At 30.3% G+C, this 19,596-nt stretch overlaps 1 protein-coding gene across 1 annotated transcript in view; it reads left to right on the top strand.

Annotated features, from left to right (window-relative positions):
• Positions 1-3,622: 3,622 nt before the first annotated feature.
• LOC148312987 (acetylcholine receptor subunit alpha-like 2) overlaps positions 3,623-19,596 on the top strand; it is a 120,142-nt gene continuing 104,168 nt past the window's right edge. Inside the window, 3 exon segments of the mRNA XM_088270655.1 lie at positions 3,623-3,815; positions 4,866-5,015; positions 5,018-5,151. Of these exon segments, the coding sequence (XP_088126781.1) occupies positions 4,955-5,015; positions 5,018-5,151 (195 nt within the window). The 5' untranslated portion in view covers positions 3,623-3,815; positions 4,866-4,954.

Here is a 19,596-nt window from a genome sequence, read left to right as displayed (position 1 = left end):
ATAGTGGCATGGGAGAGAAGCAAGAAGTTGGTAAAAGAAGGATGAAAGTATACTGAATGCAGTCTGAATGCGATCTCTAAGACGAATGTGTGGCGAAACGATGTACGGTAGATGAACAAATCCCGATTTAAGAAAATAATGCATTATCTAGAATTATCGGCAAAATTAAGAAAGGTGTGTTGTTATGGTTTGGGTATGTAAATCAGAGGAGTGAAGAAATAACAGTAAAATGAAATTATGGGGCGAATGTAGTTGATAATAGAGGCGGACGAAGACCGAGACAAACTTGGCATAACCGAGTATTTCAAATACTTGAACGTATCGAAAGTCGAAAAAATAGGCGACTTTGTATGAGGAGATGCATGAATGTGGAAGAGGCGAAGATTGTTGAAGACAGATTGATATGGCGTTCTTTTCTCTCTGCCTACCCCCCTATCAAAGATATGGTTAATTAGTTTATTCAGATGACATAAGTGAAGATACATGGATTGAACGAAATTTATTACTGAATGGGAAAGGATATAGATGAGAAACAACAGTAGGTTCCATAGGAAAAAGGAGAATACCAAATGTGGAAAACATTGTAAAAATAATAAAGTATAAAAAAATTAGCAACAAGCTTGGGAAATAATGTAAGTAAAAAAAATGGGAAAACCTTATAATTTCAAATAAAATTATTAATATTTTGTCGTTTATTTAAAATCATTAAAAAAATAACAAGACGTATTGTTTTCAAAAAATGCAAAAAACACAAATTTAAAAAAAAAAAACTTTTTAAAAACAACTTTCAAAGAAAACTGACTTTGTATTTATCTTTATTCATTTTTCACGAACAAAGTGGACATCGAGTGACAAAATATCAAGGCAAACTGAGAGAGGTTATTTTTCTTTATCTTAAAATAGCCAAAAACTTTTATCAATATTGTTAGACATTATCTTATCTTTTCAATTGAAGATTTTTCGCCTGCCAATATATTTAAACCCACCTACATACAAACAATGCAAATGCGTGTCAACGTGTGCGACCGACATACCATATGACATAACGATAATGCATGAAAGAAGGCCTAGAGCAGGCCTAGACAATCCAAATTGCACCCTGGGCCGTATCGATCACCTAAAATTTTCCTAAAGACCCGTAATTCTTTTTTAAAATATATAAATATAATCTGTTAACAAGTATTTGGATACCCTCAAAATGTTGTAAATAAATTAACTGGTCAAATTATAAGCTTAAGTTATAAAAATGAAAATATATTTTCTGGCATTTCTCATGTACTTATGTGATAATAATCCAGGATTTGGACCTCACATACTGATATAAACTCTTATAAGAAAGAAACTTCTCTCAGAAACTCTTTTGCTTGATAAAAAGTTTCTTTTTATCTCACCAATAGATGTTTCTAGTGAAGTTTTAGTGATTCCAGAACAATGTTTCTGAATTGGTTCATATATATAGAAGTTCTAAGAGTTTTAGTAGTGTGGTTGTCAATAATGGGTAGAATTGGTGAATGTTACACGTATGTAAAGTGATCACTTAAACCAGCCTATGACGGTCATCAGCCCCGTAAATGCCCAGACTTCCATATTCTTCTTCATCTTTTATGAGATGTCAAAAAATAATAAAATATGTCATGAGAGATTGTGAAGTAATTTGTTAATATTATTTTTACTACAATAATTTTAATAATATACAACTAATAAAAACACAAGTAAACTATTTTTCTAAAAGTCCGTTATTAAATATGCTTCCAATCACTCAACATCCCTCAACCCTTTTAAATGTAACTGCTAATCAACACAACAAATAAAGCCACTTGAGATCTACCCAACCTCTTTTGCCTAGCGGCCAAAATATTTTGAATTTTGTTATGTAGATAGTGTTTTAGTATTAATCATTCATGAAAAAGAAGCGGTTTGCTTCGAAACCAGTAGACATTATAATTAAGTTATAATTCAATATTTTTATATTAATTTTAAAACAAAGTCATACTTTAATTATAAAAAATATAGTTTCGACAAAACCATTTCATTAAATTCAGTTTTTAAAGATAAAAAAAGGAATTTTAACAGTTGTAACAGTAACGGATGTAAATTATATATACGAATATTTAGATTGTTGTAAAGATTGGCACATTAAGTCGTGTCAAGTATTCATAACCTGTGGATGGTATTACCATGACAACATGTTAGATTATGGCTGTATGGAGATGTTTTGGTTGGAAAATAGGTATGATGGCTTTGCGCATGCGTAAAGACATCGATCCTTGACTTTCATGCCTGGACCGAAGAGGCTGTACTCTCTTCAAATCAAATAAACGAAACTAGCGGAAATTAAAAAAAAACTTTAAGAGGTCATAATTTTGATATTTTTGAAAACACGGAAAGGTTATTTTCTGGGCTTTATTGACTAATTTATTTACGGTTCACAAACAATAATTTATAATATGATTAAAATATAAAACAATTTATAATTATTAGATATATTTCACCATTTAAGCAGGCAAACGCTACTGAAATTCAATAATTTTATTACAAAATTTAAATAATATGACGCCCTGAAAATGGACTCCAATATTGTAGTCGAAACCTTAACTGGTCAAAATAAAACACGGGATGACCCATTAAAATGTATTTTATTATTATTTTTCACATTTATGGTCTTATTTCATATTTTATTTTTATGATATATTTAAGATAAGATTATCTTTGTTTAAATTTTCTTAGTATACCTACCTATACTTTTTATGTCTTATATATTATATATATACATATATTGAGCTGAATACAAATATTTTGTTTAAATAATTGAAATTAATGTCTTATTTTACTTATTGTAAATAAATAAAGGCAAAGTAAGGCAAAGTAACATAAGATTGCTCTCAACAGATAATATACATTTCAGATAAAATAAACGGCAGTGACCACATTTAACAAAATCCTCCCTTTAAGATTAGTCAAAACGCAAATACAACAGTTAGTTACAAGAGCGAATCAATTTTATAAAAACCATTGTGCATCTTTTTTATTTGATTGATTTTTAACGATTCTCAAATCTAAAATGTGAACTTGAATAAATAATATGACCTTAAATCTCCTGCGGAGAAAAATGGATATCACTCATTGAGGATCGTTATGACAAATTTTTAGCAACAAAAAAATATTTAAAAAAGAGATTTTGTATAGTTTTAGAACAATGTGAAAATAACTACTCATAGTCGAAAAAATCAGGAAATTAAAGTAATTTACTATTTCGGCATTAGTTTTGTGGTAAGAACTTATCAATTTATAAATGCAACACATGTTTTTCGTGAAGTGCTTCACTTCGTGAAGTGCTAAAAAAATGTGTTACTTATAATTTAAGCAAGAAATTTCATTTAAATTTTTCTATCCGGACGGACTATACGTCCCTTCATTCCTAAATATTTCCATAGAGAGGGACGATACCATTGGAAGAGCGGGACAACACTCAGTCTAGAAGGAGACAACATCATATCCCTCGACCCCTTAGTTGTTCGTTGTACAGGATCTCTACATTTCGCCTTGCAAAACGGGAAAACTGAGTAACGGTACTGTAGTGAATATAGCAACGTATTAAGTAGGTGTACGTATTTGGCGGAGTTGGCGCACAGGGACATGGCATATCTCTTACCTTTGCGTTTCTAATTATAATTCCTTAGCTCAACGTACAAAAGTAGTATCGAAAGACATTTTATTTTGAAAACCGACAATGGTTTCGTGATTTGTGTTCGCCGAACGGGGCTGTTTCGCCATCTTGTCGGGAGCAGGGCGTTCAAAGAAGACCTAACCTAAAAGTGAGGATTTTAATGTTTTGACAGATGCGTTGATATGGATGGAGGAAAATCGGAACGAATTAGGTTTGTTTAAATAATTTCCATTTCAAATATATTCATTTTACTAATATTTGCTGATTCAAATCAATTATTGCCTTTTTTATAAAATATATCAGATTTTTCAGAAAAATTATCTTTGCAGCCTTAAAGTTTCCTCTTATTAAATTATGTGATTTTAACACAGATTTGATGAATTAACTTTTATTTTTTACGTATAACAACAAAATTTATAATTGAAATTCACAACGCATCTTTAATATTACAAACCTTTAGGTATTTTGTAAAACTTTGCACATAATTCATAACATATTAAAAGTAAGTAAATTCAATGAATTTGAATTAATATTGAATTAATTATACTTATTTACTCATTATGTTACTGAAAATCTTGGAAAACAGGCGTATATAATTATCAATATTATTTTTATTTAGAAATAAAAATCATATTGTATCTAATAAAATCCTGTTGCATTTTGTATTGTATGATTCACCTCCACAGTGAAGTGGTTAACACGTTTGTCTACTATACATGACGTTCCGGAAATGATTCCCGATTTGCTTAACAGTAACAAGATTGTGTCCTTATTTTTAATTTTATTAACTTAAAAAAAAAACGTTGACTTGGCCCAATATTCTATAAAGCTAAACATCAAGTCATTTCCATTTATCACACCCAAAGGTGCATAAGTCACTGCATTAAAATGTGAATTATTTTTATCTGATTGTTCAATACAGGAAGAGTATGTGATAAGTTCTGTACTTCAAATAACAGTCCAGTGAGTTATTGAGAAAAATACTAAAAATTTAAGAAAAAATATTTCAGTTAGTTTTACTTCCCTGGGAATTAAACACGGGAAGTCCAATACGATAAACAAACGTACTTACCACAACACTGCGGTTGCAGAATTAATATAAGAGAAAAACACACACCTCAACAATCTAATGCAGTATCTAACACACCATTCAGTACACAAAAAAAAACATTAAAAAACAACAAATCTTTGCTTTTAGGTTGGGCTTACTGATAATTTTTTCACGATAGAAGAAAACAATGAAAATCACAACGCCAAAATTTTGGAAAGGAGAGACTAGAAAGTGTGATGGCGTTTCCCGCGCATTCTGGACCTTCCTCAGTTCGATCTTGGTGTTCGCCCACCTGTGCTCTGGCAATCCTGACGCCAAGAGACTGTACGACGACCTCCTCAGCACCTATAACCGCCTGATCCGACCGGTGACGAATAACAACAACACTGTACTGGTGAAACTCGGTCTACGTCTGTCTCAACTTATAGATTTGGTAAGTGCAATTTAAAATAATACTTATCAATACTTGAAGAAATAATATATAACATACAACACATCAAAGTTATTTTTTATTTAGGTTTTACTTGGTAAATGCCACTATTTCTTAAAATATATTGTGACACAAGCTTCAATGCATTCCGCATCAATACTGTGTGGAATGCAAAAATGATGGGGAATGCATCGAAACACGTGTCAAAATAGATTTTAAGAAAAAGTGGTATTTACCATGTAAAACTAAAAGTAAAAATTGACAGATATAAACAAATAGTGACATCCGAATCAATTCATGACAATCATAGTTTAAAATCAGCACTAACCCTATTTTAATTTGTATAAATTTCCATCGGTTTCGATGCAAACAGCATTTGGTATAAATCATTCTTTAGTATTTATCATTAAATCCTAAAAAAGAAGTGGTTTACTTCAAAGTAAGTTGACATTATATGGTTATTAATTTATAATTTGATTTAAACTTATTTCAAACAACCAAAAATAAGTAAAAAAGTCGGCTTTTCAATGGTTATTTAATCGCACTCAAAATGTTGTGAAAAAATGTCAAAAATGACATCTCAAGATTGAAGAAGTAGAATATTAAAATCTGGGTATTAACAGGCCTTATGACCTGTCATAGGCTTGTTAAGTGATCACTTTACACACGTGCAACATTTACCATTCTATCCATGATTGACAAACACACTTCTCAAATTATTGAAACTCATTTATGATCAATCTCTAACTACAGTAAATATGGGTTCACAACAGCCATCTATGTTGGATTGAGAAAGCTTTTATTTAGCTCCGAAACCTTTTATGTAAGATTCGAACTCAGATGTTTTACATACTGGAAAATGCCAGAAAACATGATTTTTTTATTTAATTTAGTTTATAATTTATAGCCTGTAAATACTCAGACTTCTTTGAATCTATGTATCTTTTACGTATCTTCATCTAAATTGATATGTCAAATTTTAAAAATAACTCGTAATTGGACACACTAAAAATGTAGTCAAAATACTATTCTTTCTTCATATATTTAATTTACATGCCAAAAACATCTTAACACATCTTACCACTAATACCTAATGTGAACAAATGCTCCAGCGAGTGATTGAAATTTTCAGTGCCAGGCTAAATAAGTGTGAAAAAGTGGATGGTGCGTACTTACAAATGGTTATTGTTTATAAATAAAAACTTAAGATCTTTTTTTAAATTCAATAGTAATTTTAACAAATAAATTTTAACAAATAAATAAAAAATCTGGTCAATTTAAAACTGAAATGATAAAATGAAAATGATATTTTCTGGCGTTTCTCATGTGTGTAATTTTTATCCAGGATTCGGACCTCACATACTAATAAAAGAGTTTCTGTTCAATAAAAAGCTTCCTTTCAACTCACCAATAGATGTCTGTAGTGAAGATCTAATGATTCAAGAACAATGTTTCAAAATTGGTTCATATATATAGAACTTCCAAAAATTTGAGTAGTGTGGTCGTAAATAATGGATAGAACTGGCGAATGTTACACGTGTGTAAAGTGATCACTTAAACCAGCCTATGACGGTCGTCAGCCCCGTAAATGACCAGAATTCCATATTCTTCTTCATCGTTGATGAGATGTCAAAAAAATAATTTGAAAAATACACCTATAATGGAGATAATCCAGATTTGTGAACAAATATTTGGATATACTCAAAATGTTGTAAATTATAACAAGTTTGAACTAATTCAGGTGTTTTATTTTTAAGTATCAAAAATGAAAAAACAATCTAAAACACCCTTTTTACACAAATGAATCGTTAAAATCAATCAGTCACAGTAATGTGTTTATTCTCTTCAATGCACTTTATTCCTTTGTTTCTGCAAGAAAGAAAAACAGTTACCTTTCAAAATGAAATTCAAAAGGCTCTTGAGTTCATAAACTCGTAATATTTTATTATTTTCCCTACAATATCGTTCAGTTCATTAGACACGTTCGGTCTGAAGTCTCCGAGCTCGTTAGCTGAGCAAACACTAGCGTCACACGGTCCATCTGCCGCCCGCTGTATAGTTATATAGACAGTCTCTCAACACCGTTCAGCTTGACTGTATAGTCGACTTGTCTCCAGTAAACTTATCTTCAGTCGACTGTCTGTAGTCAACTTGTTTGTGTACATGTTGAGTCAATCAGATCTTCTCACTGCTCCGACTGCGAAACTATTCGTTCATCTTTTTGATTGTCTTGAGAACGTGGCTACGATAGAGTTGAGAATATCAACTGTGCATATAGAGTACTTGATCAATATAATAGATTATGTTTAGGTATATGCAGGGTTTTTTCTCAATCAAAAAAGGTCCCAGAACTAACTTCATGTCGATTCGTATACTAAAAAAATATATATTCAAATATCATTTACATAAAATTTAAAGCAAATTTTCCTATCATTTTGACAAATTATATGAATATAGATTATAATTTTTTAAGCATAAACATTATTTTGTTTAATTGATTTTGAAAATAAAATTTTAAAAAAATATCCGTGTAAAAAAGTGCCGGAACGCCGTTTTACTACGTTACATGGAAAAAACCCCAAAATACATAATTTTCAACTGGAAAACTTTTATGCTATTTACTGTTTCGGCTACCACTTTGTGGTTAGACATGATTGAATTTTAGATAAAACACTTGTTTTTTACCACTTGAGTATTATTTTTTAATAATAAAAAGTTATTTTCAAACCCGTAAGTGGAAGGAAGCACCTGTTGTTTCTGTAACTAGTCGAAAAATATAATACTCAAATAGTATGAAACAAATGTTAAATTTATAATTAATGCTTTTCATTTAAAGCCATCAACGAAAAATTTTAAAAAATGTTTGTTTTATTTATAATTTAGAAACCTTTTCATTTGAATTAAGTTTTGTACTGACATTTTTAAGTAGACTATATTTAAAAAAATAAAACAATGACTAAATATTTTTTTATTTTATTTAACCGGTGACTGGTTTTGTTGCTACCAATATAATCAGATAAATAGGAGGCTAGACATAATTCTATGTTATATACAAAACAAGGCAAGGGTTGAAAACAATGATAGATTACAATTTTTCTAACAAAATTAATTTAAATTAAATGAATTTAAATAGTTTTTTAAAATAATAACAACTCTTTAGCTATAGTAAGATTTTAAAGTAGGATTAAATATATTTTAATATAGAAATGGATCATCGTATGTTTCTTTCAATAATATATGTGTGAATTTAGAACCATTGGTTGTCAACTTCTTATACTGCACAATTGTATAAGAAAGTCCTGTATTCTCTGAAAGATATAAATTCCGGCAGTTATTTCATCAGTTAAATAAAATTAAAATATAATAAAATAAAAAAGGAAAAACAACAAAGCTGTTGTTTTATTATTGAAACCTTTTTCTTTCATACATTTTTCACTTTAATTATTTGCTGATGTTTCTTCCCGCTCATTATTAAACTTTTCAAGTGTTCGTAAAATTACCGAAGCGAATATTTTTACGTAGAATGTTCACTGATGAATTACATGAAATTAAAGTAACTTTAAGAGTAAAGATTAAACATATTGAATAGGCAATAAGACTTATGAAATTGAAACCTAAGTAAGGCCACAATAAGCGGTGTTGCAAAACCCGTAGTTAGAATTTAAAGCTCGTGGGCGTTATGTAATTATTTTTAAAGCTGTTATCACCGAGATATTTGTACGCAAATCACGTGATCCAAAATTTCAGTTGCAGCCCGAAATTCAGTTTTTGATTCTAACCGAGCCATTTTTCAACCGAAGCGTTCAGGATTTCAATATACATATTAAAAATATAATATTTTTGATTAAAAGTCATGCCTAGTATACAAGTGCATTAATAATTTTTCATATATGTATATATATTCTTCTTCTCTACAACCAATAATGCATAATGCACTACATTGTATCAACACAGTATTATTTTGATCGTTGATTACATGAAGAAATGTGATCACTCCTGCATTTCTTGTACCAATTTAAGGTTATATTAAATACATGTGAGAGTGAAAATATAGACGATAGCCTTCCACACTAACCTTCTCACTACGTAGAATATGTTTACTGTGCTGAAGGCCCCGGGTTCGATTCTCAGGGGTAAAAAAATGTGATAATTTTTACTCACATATCGCTCACTCCTTTCAATAACGTCATATATCAAAAATCGTAAATTTTCAGTTGTGCATGTTTTCGGAATGCCCAGAAAATGTACTATATCCCGGCAAAAGCGGCAAATTTTTAGCACAATATTTACCCGCTACAGGGCAGAAAGTGTTGTTTTTGCATTTTGAAGAAAATGTATTGTTTAATTATTTTTGTAAATATACTTGTATTTTTCAAATAGAGAAAAAACATTCAGGTTTTACCTAAAAAGATCTGTTGCACAGTTAAAAGTTCAATAAGTGGTAGATATTTATTTTAAAAACATTTTATAATATTTTTAAACTTTAAAAACGGTCTCCTGAAAAATCAAGTTTATTTGATATACGACGTTGTTGAAAGAAGTGAATGATATATTTAATATCACCCTGAATTAGTACAAGAAGCGCAGGACTAATCACACAACCTTCATGAAATTAACGATCAAAATAATACGGCGTTGATACAACGTAGTGCCCTATGCACCATTGAGTGCGGATAAAGCTTCAATAATTCATAATTACCTTGTAAAAATATTGTTAGTATTTTTATTTTCAACATCCCGTATTTGAGAAAATTAATTATGATGTAATACGATGTATGTTACATCTGAAATGACAGATTCTTCAAAATATTATTGTATATTTATACGCACGTGACGTATGATATAAGATCCATGGATATTAAGTATCATGTAGGTAAATACCGTTAGTACAATATTATTCCAGGATGATATAATAATTAATTTCGGGGATCTTGTTTATCGAGATGTACTGGTTTTGATTTGGCATCATGCTTGTGTCTGAATATAATTGAATTTACTAAACCCTGTCGAGCATTACGCCTCCCTCCCCTCCCACGCTAGGCCACCCTCGACCCCCAAACCCAGCCCCAAGGCCACTTCATCATCCCATATCTCCAGAGATGTCGTCTCTTTAACCCATTCCGTTAACCCGTTCCGTATGGAACCACAACGGCATTGGCAGTCTATTCACCATATTAGGCATATCCGCTATAACAGCAACACACGCAATACAAAAAAATGTAAATGGTGGACAACATGCTGCTGGACTATGTCATTTAGCATTTTTAACATTTTATTTTATTTATTTGGAATTTTAACAGAACTACTACCACTACTACTACTACCATCACGCCGTTTCTCCACAGGGGTAAGCAGAGAGGATGGAACGCCACACTCTTCTGTCCTGACATACACTCCTCGCCTCTTTCACATCTATACATCTAGTCATACATACCCTCCGATTACGCAGACTTTTGACACGGCCAGATTTTAGTTTCCGCTTGATCTGATCGTGCCAAGTCTTTTTCGGTCATCCTCGTTCTGTTTTCCCTCTCGCATTTGCCACATATATTTTCTTAATCATTCTCTCGTTATTCATTCGCTCCTCATGTCCATACCACCGTAATGAACTCTTGCTAATCTTTTCAATTATTCCTCGTTCAGCCTTACATTCCTTTCTTATATCTTCGTTTTTAATTCTGTCATACAACGATTTTTTACACATTCGTCTGAGGGAGCGCATTTCAACAGCGTTCACTCTGCTTCAACAGAACATTTACATAAATAAATTTACAATCATAAGTTACAAAAAACACATAAGTGTAACATTCCAATTACAAAATTTCTCAAGGGTTAAAAGAGTTAAAAGTAAAAAGCAAGAATAAAATGAAATAAAAGTTAAGAAGAGCAATAAAGTTAAAATAAGTGCAATAAAGCAACAGCAAAAAAAAATAATAAACACATATTAAAAAGAAAACATGCGCAACAAACAGATTTTCAATATCAAAGAGTAATTTTAATTCGATTTAAATTTTGTTCTGACATTTCTTGGTAAAACTGCATTTTATGTAATAGTCGGGTTGTGGTCCCGTGGTTAGTGTCGCCGACTCTTGAGTCAGAGTTTCTGATTTCAAACCACAATTTAATAACTTTTTTTTATAATGGGCCGCTGAGGCTCACAGAAAAAGTGTGAAATTTTAAGTATTTTTGTAAATTATAAAAACATAAGTATAACTCTATTTTTAAATACTTGTTCACAAAATCTGGATTATCTGCAATTACAGAAGTTACGTTCATATTACTCTTTGACAACTCATCAAAGATGAAGAAGAATATGGAAGTCTGGGCATTTACAGGGCTGACGTGTGTAAAGTGATCACTTTTAGCAGCCTATGACGGTCGTCAGCCCTGTAAATGCCAAGACTTTCATATTCTTCTTCATCTTTGATGAGATGTCAAATAGTAATTTTACTCTTTTATTTAAAAAATAATAATAACATCAATATAATTTTTCTCTATACATTTTATTTGACTAGTGACCAAGTTTCGTCGTAATCACCAGTCTAATAATGTCTGGTCAAATAAAATAAATGTAGAAAAAAAATATAGTTTTTATTAAATAGTACTATAGAGTACTTTTGACTTTACATTTATCTAATGTTCTATATGAAACCATTTTTTCGAACTTTTCGGGCTTCTTTTTCGAGCTTTGCAGAAATTGGGATAGCAAAATTATTGAATCACAAATAATAATAAAAAGGAAAATTTTCTTGGAGCAATTTTTCTTTTTCTTATAATAATACATCGAAAATTTATTAAAAAAATTGATGAAAAAAGCTCGTCAGGATTGGGTTAATACCATTTAATTTATACGGATAACTAAACCATTCCAATCTCGCTTACCACAATTTCGTTTCCGTAGCCAGGCTTTGCGTTTGTTTTAGATTGATTTGACAATTTTCTAAGTGAAATATTTGGTTTTTGTCCGTGAAACTAACGCAAATATTGTCACAAGATTATTAATGTACGAGTCGGGGTTTATGGTACGCGTATAATTCTACTTGAATCAGAATCTTAGTTTAAGTATTTAATTCAATGTGTGTGGCCATCACCAATACATCACAAAACAAAAGATACGAATTTGTATTTGCCTTATCTGCATTTGTACAATTTTCACAGTTTTTTTTTTATACGAATGAAATATTCAAAGTAATAAAAAAGGCATATACACGGTCAAAACTTTCTACGTAACAACGTTTAAAAGTCACTTAAAATAGTCAGCTAAGAAAGAAACGTTATATCAGAACGTATATATATATATATATATATATATATATATATATATATATATATATATATATATATATATATATATATATATATATATATATATATATATATATATATATATATATATATATATATATATATATATATATATATATATATATATATATATATATATATATATATATATATATATATATATATATATATATATATATATATATATATATATATATATATATATATATATATATATATATATATATATATAAATATATATAAATATATATATTTATACATATATACTGTCAATGATAGAAGGACGAGGAGAGTTGACCCCGATAGACTACAAAGACGATAAGTTGGGATGGAGCCAGGAAGAAGAAGACCAACAATTTTTTAAGTATTTTTTTTTTGATAAACTGGGCCCTAACGATCTTTTAAGATCTTGATACTGACTCAACAGGAAATCGATAAAATATGGCAACCCTGTTTGCCACCCACGCAATGAACACGATCATCACATTTGATAATCAAATGTGACTGACACCTAAGTTGGAGTTAGTCAATACCTTCTCACTTAAGGGGTACAAGAACTACCTCCACGCCATCCATCATACCAACACATTCGGGCTTTGTACTCGACTGACACTTTCCCGTTTAAACCTCACTTTTAACATTTCCATATTCAATTTTTGCTCAATTCTGATGGATTACAGTACTTAATCTGCTTTGGGACCATTTTCGCTTTAATATAAAATTATATACTTAAGTACGTACATTACTATGTATATGTACGAGTACATGCATATGGAAGTTTTTTTTATCAATATATCCGTTTAAAATATGGTATTTGATAAGTATGCGGAATGTATTGGAAACACGTTTCATAATTGATTTTTAATAACTAATGGTATTAACCAAGTAAAATTTCAATTTAAAATAGATAGATATTACCACATTGTTTGTTTTGAAAGGAGTTTGGCATATTATCGCTGTGGGGGGTAAAAACTGCATATGAAAGTCTTTTTTTTTATCAATATATCCGTTTATAAAACGCTGTTTGATAAGTATGCTGAATACATTGGAAACACGTGTCTTAATTGATTTCCAAGAAATAATGGTATTTACCAAGTAAAATTTTAATTTAAAATTTATATATATTACCACGTCGTTTGTTTTGGAAGGAGTTTGGCATATTGTCGCTGTGGGGAGTAAAAACCGGCTGCAAGCAGCAACCAATGTAAATGGAAAGAAAAGGAAGAAGTCTGTATCCAGCAATAGAGGTCAGATGGCTCGTAAAGAAGAAGAAGAAGAAGATATTACCACAAAGTGACTGCCGAATAAATTAATGAAACGTTATACCTATAAATCCCAAGCATTTTTTTTTATTTGAAAAATTGTGATAGTATCTTAAATTATATAAAATCTAAGCAAATTTTAGAGTTCACGTGTGTCTTACCTACTTCAATGAAAGGGGGTTTTGGTTTACAACAATTTGAATTTTGTTGAAACGGGTTTCTGAGATATATGTGAGAAAAACGATCAACAATGTTGTTATATACACCGTTTCAAATATTGCTAAAATTTAAACTTTTTTTTAATCACTTGAGGTCACTATTAAAACAAACTTTCTCCAAAATAAAAGGCATGTAGATTATTTTCTCTTCTTTATACAACTTTCAATTCTATTTTAATTATTTAAAGGATAAAATTATGTTTGTATTATTAACTCGAATTATATTATGGTACAATTACATACCATAAAAGTATGAGCTTTTGTAAAATATATTGACTTCCTGAATTTAATTGAATTAAATATTATTCTTTTTTTAAAGCAAATCATTTATTGGGATATCAATAAAAAAAATTGACAAATACATGAAGAATTATATTTATATTGATGAAATTCATCTTTTTTTTAACCAAGAAATTAAGTTTAGTTTTTTTGTAAATTCTTGTGTTTTGTTTCATCTCTATAGTATATTATCTCTGTAGTATATTATTATGATTTATACAACGCTAGCAATCCTGGTACCGTAGAACGGGGATACTTAAACTTTGATGTGCTACTTGAGCCCAGTACAAAAAAAATAGATCTTTATTTGGTCTACAATAATAAACGTATCACCATGGTTCATTGTTTCCCTGACAGCTGACACTTATTGTCACGATACGTTAATTTTTCAGACCAAATACAGATTTAATTTTTTTTTTGTACTGGGCTCAAGTAATACATCAAAGTTCAAGTAGCCTTGTTCTACGGTACTTCTTAAGTATATATCCGCTAACCCTTTCATTACCCATCCTAGTCAAAAGTTACCAAATAATCTCCTTTCAAATCAAGGGTTAAGTTTACTTATCTATCATAATGAGTTCAAATGGACTAAACAAAATTCGCATACAAATTGCGGTGAAATAACGCCATTTAACGTAACTTCGTAACCGGAGTTAGTCGTTGTATTAATGTTACTTGATTAGTTCAGAAATGTACTGCACTGCAGCACATTGCATCAGTTAATACGAAAATGTCCGTCGTACCAGTCTTAATTGAATAATAAATTCTGAATATTTTAACCTCGTAACTAAATATAATAAAATAACAGTTTTTTTTTTTAATTTGTTTTATTTGACTAGTGAGTGAGTTTATATTATCAGACTTGTAACGACAAAGCACAGCCACTGGTCAAATAAAATAAGTGTGAAAAAAACACATTTTTTATAACGCATAACGTTTTTTTTATATAATTAAATTGTAAAAAATATATAAACTTAATTCATGATAATATTTTATTATATTTGAACAAAATCCTGATTTATATTTTTACATCTCAACATAGATGAAGAAGAATTGGAAGTCTGGGTATTTATAGGACTTATAATCATACACACAAAAATTAAAAATTACCCTTTCAAAGATTAAACCTAGATCTGTGAAAGAGTGTTTTGACACACTCAAAATATTGTGTATGCATAAGTACACATTATTGTTATTTTATTTTATAAAATGCAATGCCATCAAGAAATATCAGTTCAAAACTTGAATCTAATAAAGAGTGTTTTTTTTTTAAACTAAACAAACATTGCAAATTTTCTTTTCAGAGTCATGTTTTAATGTATTTAGAGCTCAATATAATAAACTCTTTCTTTAATTTGAGTTTTACTTGATAAAAACTACTTTTTTTCAAAATCTATTGCAACACGTGTTTTGGTGTACCTACTACACACTATCATTTTTAAACACCGTATGAAAAATGAAATAAAATAAAATGATATAAGATAAAAATGATGCGGAATGTATCGAAATACATTTCATAATAAATTATAAGAAATAGTGCTGTGATATAAATTATTAGAAATATTATAAGAAATAGTTGGAAAAAAGAAGCAGAAGAAGACCGAGGAAAACTTGGCACAATCAGGTATGTCAAATACTTGCAAGTGGCCGGGTCAGGAGTCGTAATAATCGTCGAGTATGTATGACTAGATGCATGAATGTAGAAGACGCGAAGAATTTTTGCAAAGACAGATTGGTGTGGCGTTCGATTCTCTCTGCCTACCCCTGCGGAGAAGCGGCGTGATGGTTAATTAGTTAGTTAAATAGTGCTGTTGGCCAAGCAAAACAAAAATTGAAAATTGATAGATATTACCACAAAGTGACTGCTGAATCAATATGTAAATCATATTTTAGTTTATCACCGCTTGAACAACAACGAAAAACCAAGACTGACTGTCGAACAAAGAAATAAACTTTTTAAAGTTTAAAATATAAAATGTTATAAGAAATAACACAGTTGAAAATAAAATATCTCTTTTTAGTAAATGGCACTTTGTTAACGCAATTTTAACGTCATTTTCTCCATAACGTTCTCCTCACTGGACCCTTTTTTCCTTTTGTGTCTTATCAAGTTAGGCGCCATCTTGCTGCGTCCTAACGTGTCTTCCATAACCACGTTAACGACAATGCAATGGTGAGCTGCACACACTTCCTGTTCATCGGGTATTCTTAGTTCGTTCCGGGAAGACTTCCGGTCTTGTTACTTGGTAATATTTATAAGATACGAGGAAACGCGGCTCAACAGCTTCCAATTTAAACACTGCAATACATAACATACTCTTTTTAACATAAATTTTTCTAACATGGTCTTTGTATTTTTTTATAGAGCGTCATATATATATATATATATATATATATATATATATATATATATATATATATATATATATATATATATATATATATATATATATATATATATATATGTCAGTCCTGCGCTTCTTGTACCAGTCCAGGGTAATATTTATAAATATGAGATTAAAAATCACTTAAATGTATTTTAAACCCCCTGGGAATCGAACCTGGGACATTTAGTATGTCGCAATATAATCTAGGTTCTCTCAAATTAGGAGTTATTTTAACATTTTTCACATATCTTTCATAGATGAAGAAGAATATGGAGGTCTGATTTTTACAGGGCATATGATCGGATCATTTTACACACATGTAACATTCACCATTCAACTCATGATTGACAACCACACTTTTAAAAAAAATTAAACAAAAACTTAAAGATTGTTAGCTTTACAGGCAGTTATGATTATATATGTTTTTTCAGCATGGACATAATTATTAAAAGCTTTGTAACCAAAATCCTGTCATTGGGGTCAACGCGACAGAAGTTCATTAAAACTTTTGCAAACCATTTGAAAATATGCATCGTTAGCATGTTAGCTCATTAGGTTTACAAAGTATATAGTGTGTAGCGCTATCTACATACAGGGTGGCGCAAAATTAATCACCCAATCGGAAGATGTTATAAGTTTTGCAAATGGCGTGGTATGTCAATCATATTTGACAATTGTGAAAAAAAAGCTGCAGTTTCCAAACAAATGGATGAAATGGGCACAGATTTATATCAACACTGGCGGCAGCCACTAGACGGATATCATCTTTTCCACTTAACAGAAAAAGTGATAAGACCAAAATAAAGATTATCATAAACTTTATAAAATGACACATCTTTGTTTTAACCACTTATTATTGGTACACTTTATCCAACTGGTTTCGACAAGAACCTTGTCATCATCAGGGTTTATGTACTAAATTCTAAAACATAGGTTCTTGTCGAAACCGGTTGGATAAAGTGTACCAATAAAAAGTGATAAAAATAAAGTTGTTTTATTTTATAACGTTTATAAAATGTGCCACAAAGTATCTGCAAAAAACATTCAAGAAAAGATTTTCATTTCTCAAAATCATTTTTTATTTAGTAAAAAAGCTATTCAATAATAAAAATGGGCTGTTGATTTTGCGTCATTTGTACGTTTGTTTGTACACTGAAGCTGTTTTGTTTACAAATGTCAAAAACGATTGACGTACGACGCCATTTGAACATGCCACCAAAAAATATAACATTTTCCGATAGGGTGATTATTTTTGCGCCACCCTGTACAAAGTGTGATATGATCAAAGCCCGCTTCGCACAGACTACATTTGTATGCAACGCCAATTTGCACGGTTTTACACTCAATTTAATTTTTCCAAAAGTGGAAAATTAATTTGAGGCTTCCGTTTACAAAAAATGTTTGATTCACTGTGACTTTTGGATTAAATGTGAAATCCCACCATGCTCTGATACGTTGCATCCAATTTATAAACAATTTACACGCTTTGTGAATGCGATTTGCTTATTTTCAAATCAACAGTTTTCGAAAAACTTTATCAAATACTTTAATACTGATGTTGAATTTTTCTCTTTATCAAATACTTTCAAAATATTTCTTTTTTTTACGTGGTAAAAAAAAACTTAAAATTTATCGTGACACGGTTTTTGATGTATTCCGCATCATTTTCAACACCGTATTGTTACGGATTGCATCGAAACATGTTTCACAATAGATTTTAAGAAATCGTGGTATTTTCTTAGTAAAACACAAATTTAAAATGGATAGATTTTACTACGAAGTGACTGCCTAATCAATTAATCATATAATTATTGATTAAAAGTAATATTTTAATATTGCATACTGTTTTTAATGTATTTAAAAGTCGAATAGGATAAATGCGACAGTAATGTCCTTTTTTAACACTTAAAAATTAAATCTAATTAAAAGTAGGGGATCAAAGTTTCTTCCTCCTTATATCCTCATCTACAACTACTGGTGCATAAAGTACTGCATGAAATTGATGCAATATTAAGTTGATTGTCAATAATGTAATAGTAAAGTGATCAGTCTTATGCTACAGGTGCCAGTATAGAGTAATATCAAATAGATATTGGAGTGATTTTTTATATATTTATATTGACCCCCCCTGGGAATCGAACCCGGGACATCTAATACGGTAGCTTAACGCAGTATGTACACTATGGAGATGAATATAAAATAAAAAAAGCTTGAAAGTTTCCACAGTAAAAACTTTTTTTTTCTATTTCATAGAGTATGACAATTTTATGAATCTTTAATTTTGTAATGTTTATCACCGTGAATTATACTGGGTAGGTGTGGCAAACGAGTATTACATCTTTTTGCGATAAAAAATTGAGAGGATATTTAAAATATTACAATTTTATATAAACTCAATATGAGTGAATCACATATTTATATAAACTCTATGTAACACAATCGCTGTTTTAAACCACTTTTATTTTTGACACATTAATTCCAACTGGTTTCTACAAATACTTACCTTGCTTATGAAGACCACCTTCAAACCCTTATCTGAACCCCGATGGTGCATAGGGCACTGCATCATATAAACGCAGTGTTATCTTGATCGTTTACACATGAAGGAAAGGTGATCAGCTATCCGCTTCAGGTACCAGTCCAGGGTAATATTGAATAAATATTAGAGTAAAAAAAATCACATATATTTATTTGACCCCCCCCTGGGAATCGAACCCGGGACCTCCAGTACAATAGCCGAGCGTGCTGACCATAACACTACGGAGGCGGACATACCTCTGCCATGAAGACCACCGGTACCACAATAATAAAAGTACCACAAATGTAAGTGGTTAAAGACAAAGTGTGTGTTTTTATTTATTTTTTTAAATTTATAAAATTTTCCTCTAAGTGTCGGCAAAAAACATTGATATTTTTTACTTCATGACTTAATCTTTATATAATACATTTACAGTGACATAATTACAATCATAAACGTTATCCTTGATATTAAAATAC

This window comes from Brachycentrus maculatus, unplaced genomic scaffold, assembly GCF_059751285.1.
Source record: "Brachycentrus maculatus isolate JH-2025_06_01 unplaced genomic scaffold, ASM5975128v1 h1tg000027l, whole genome shotgun sequence".
NCBI classification, from domain to species: domain Eukaryota; kingdom Metazoa; phylum Arthropoda; class Insecta; order Trichoptera; family Brachycentridae; genus Brachycentrus; species Brachycentrus maculatus.
This window is presented reverse-complemented; position numbering and strand designations above follow the sequence as displayed.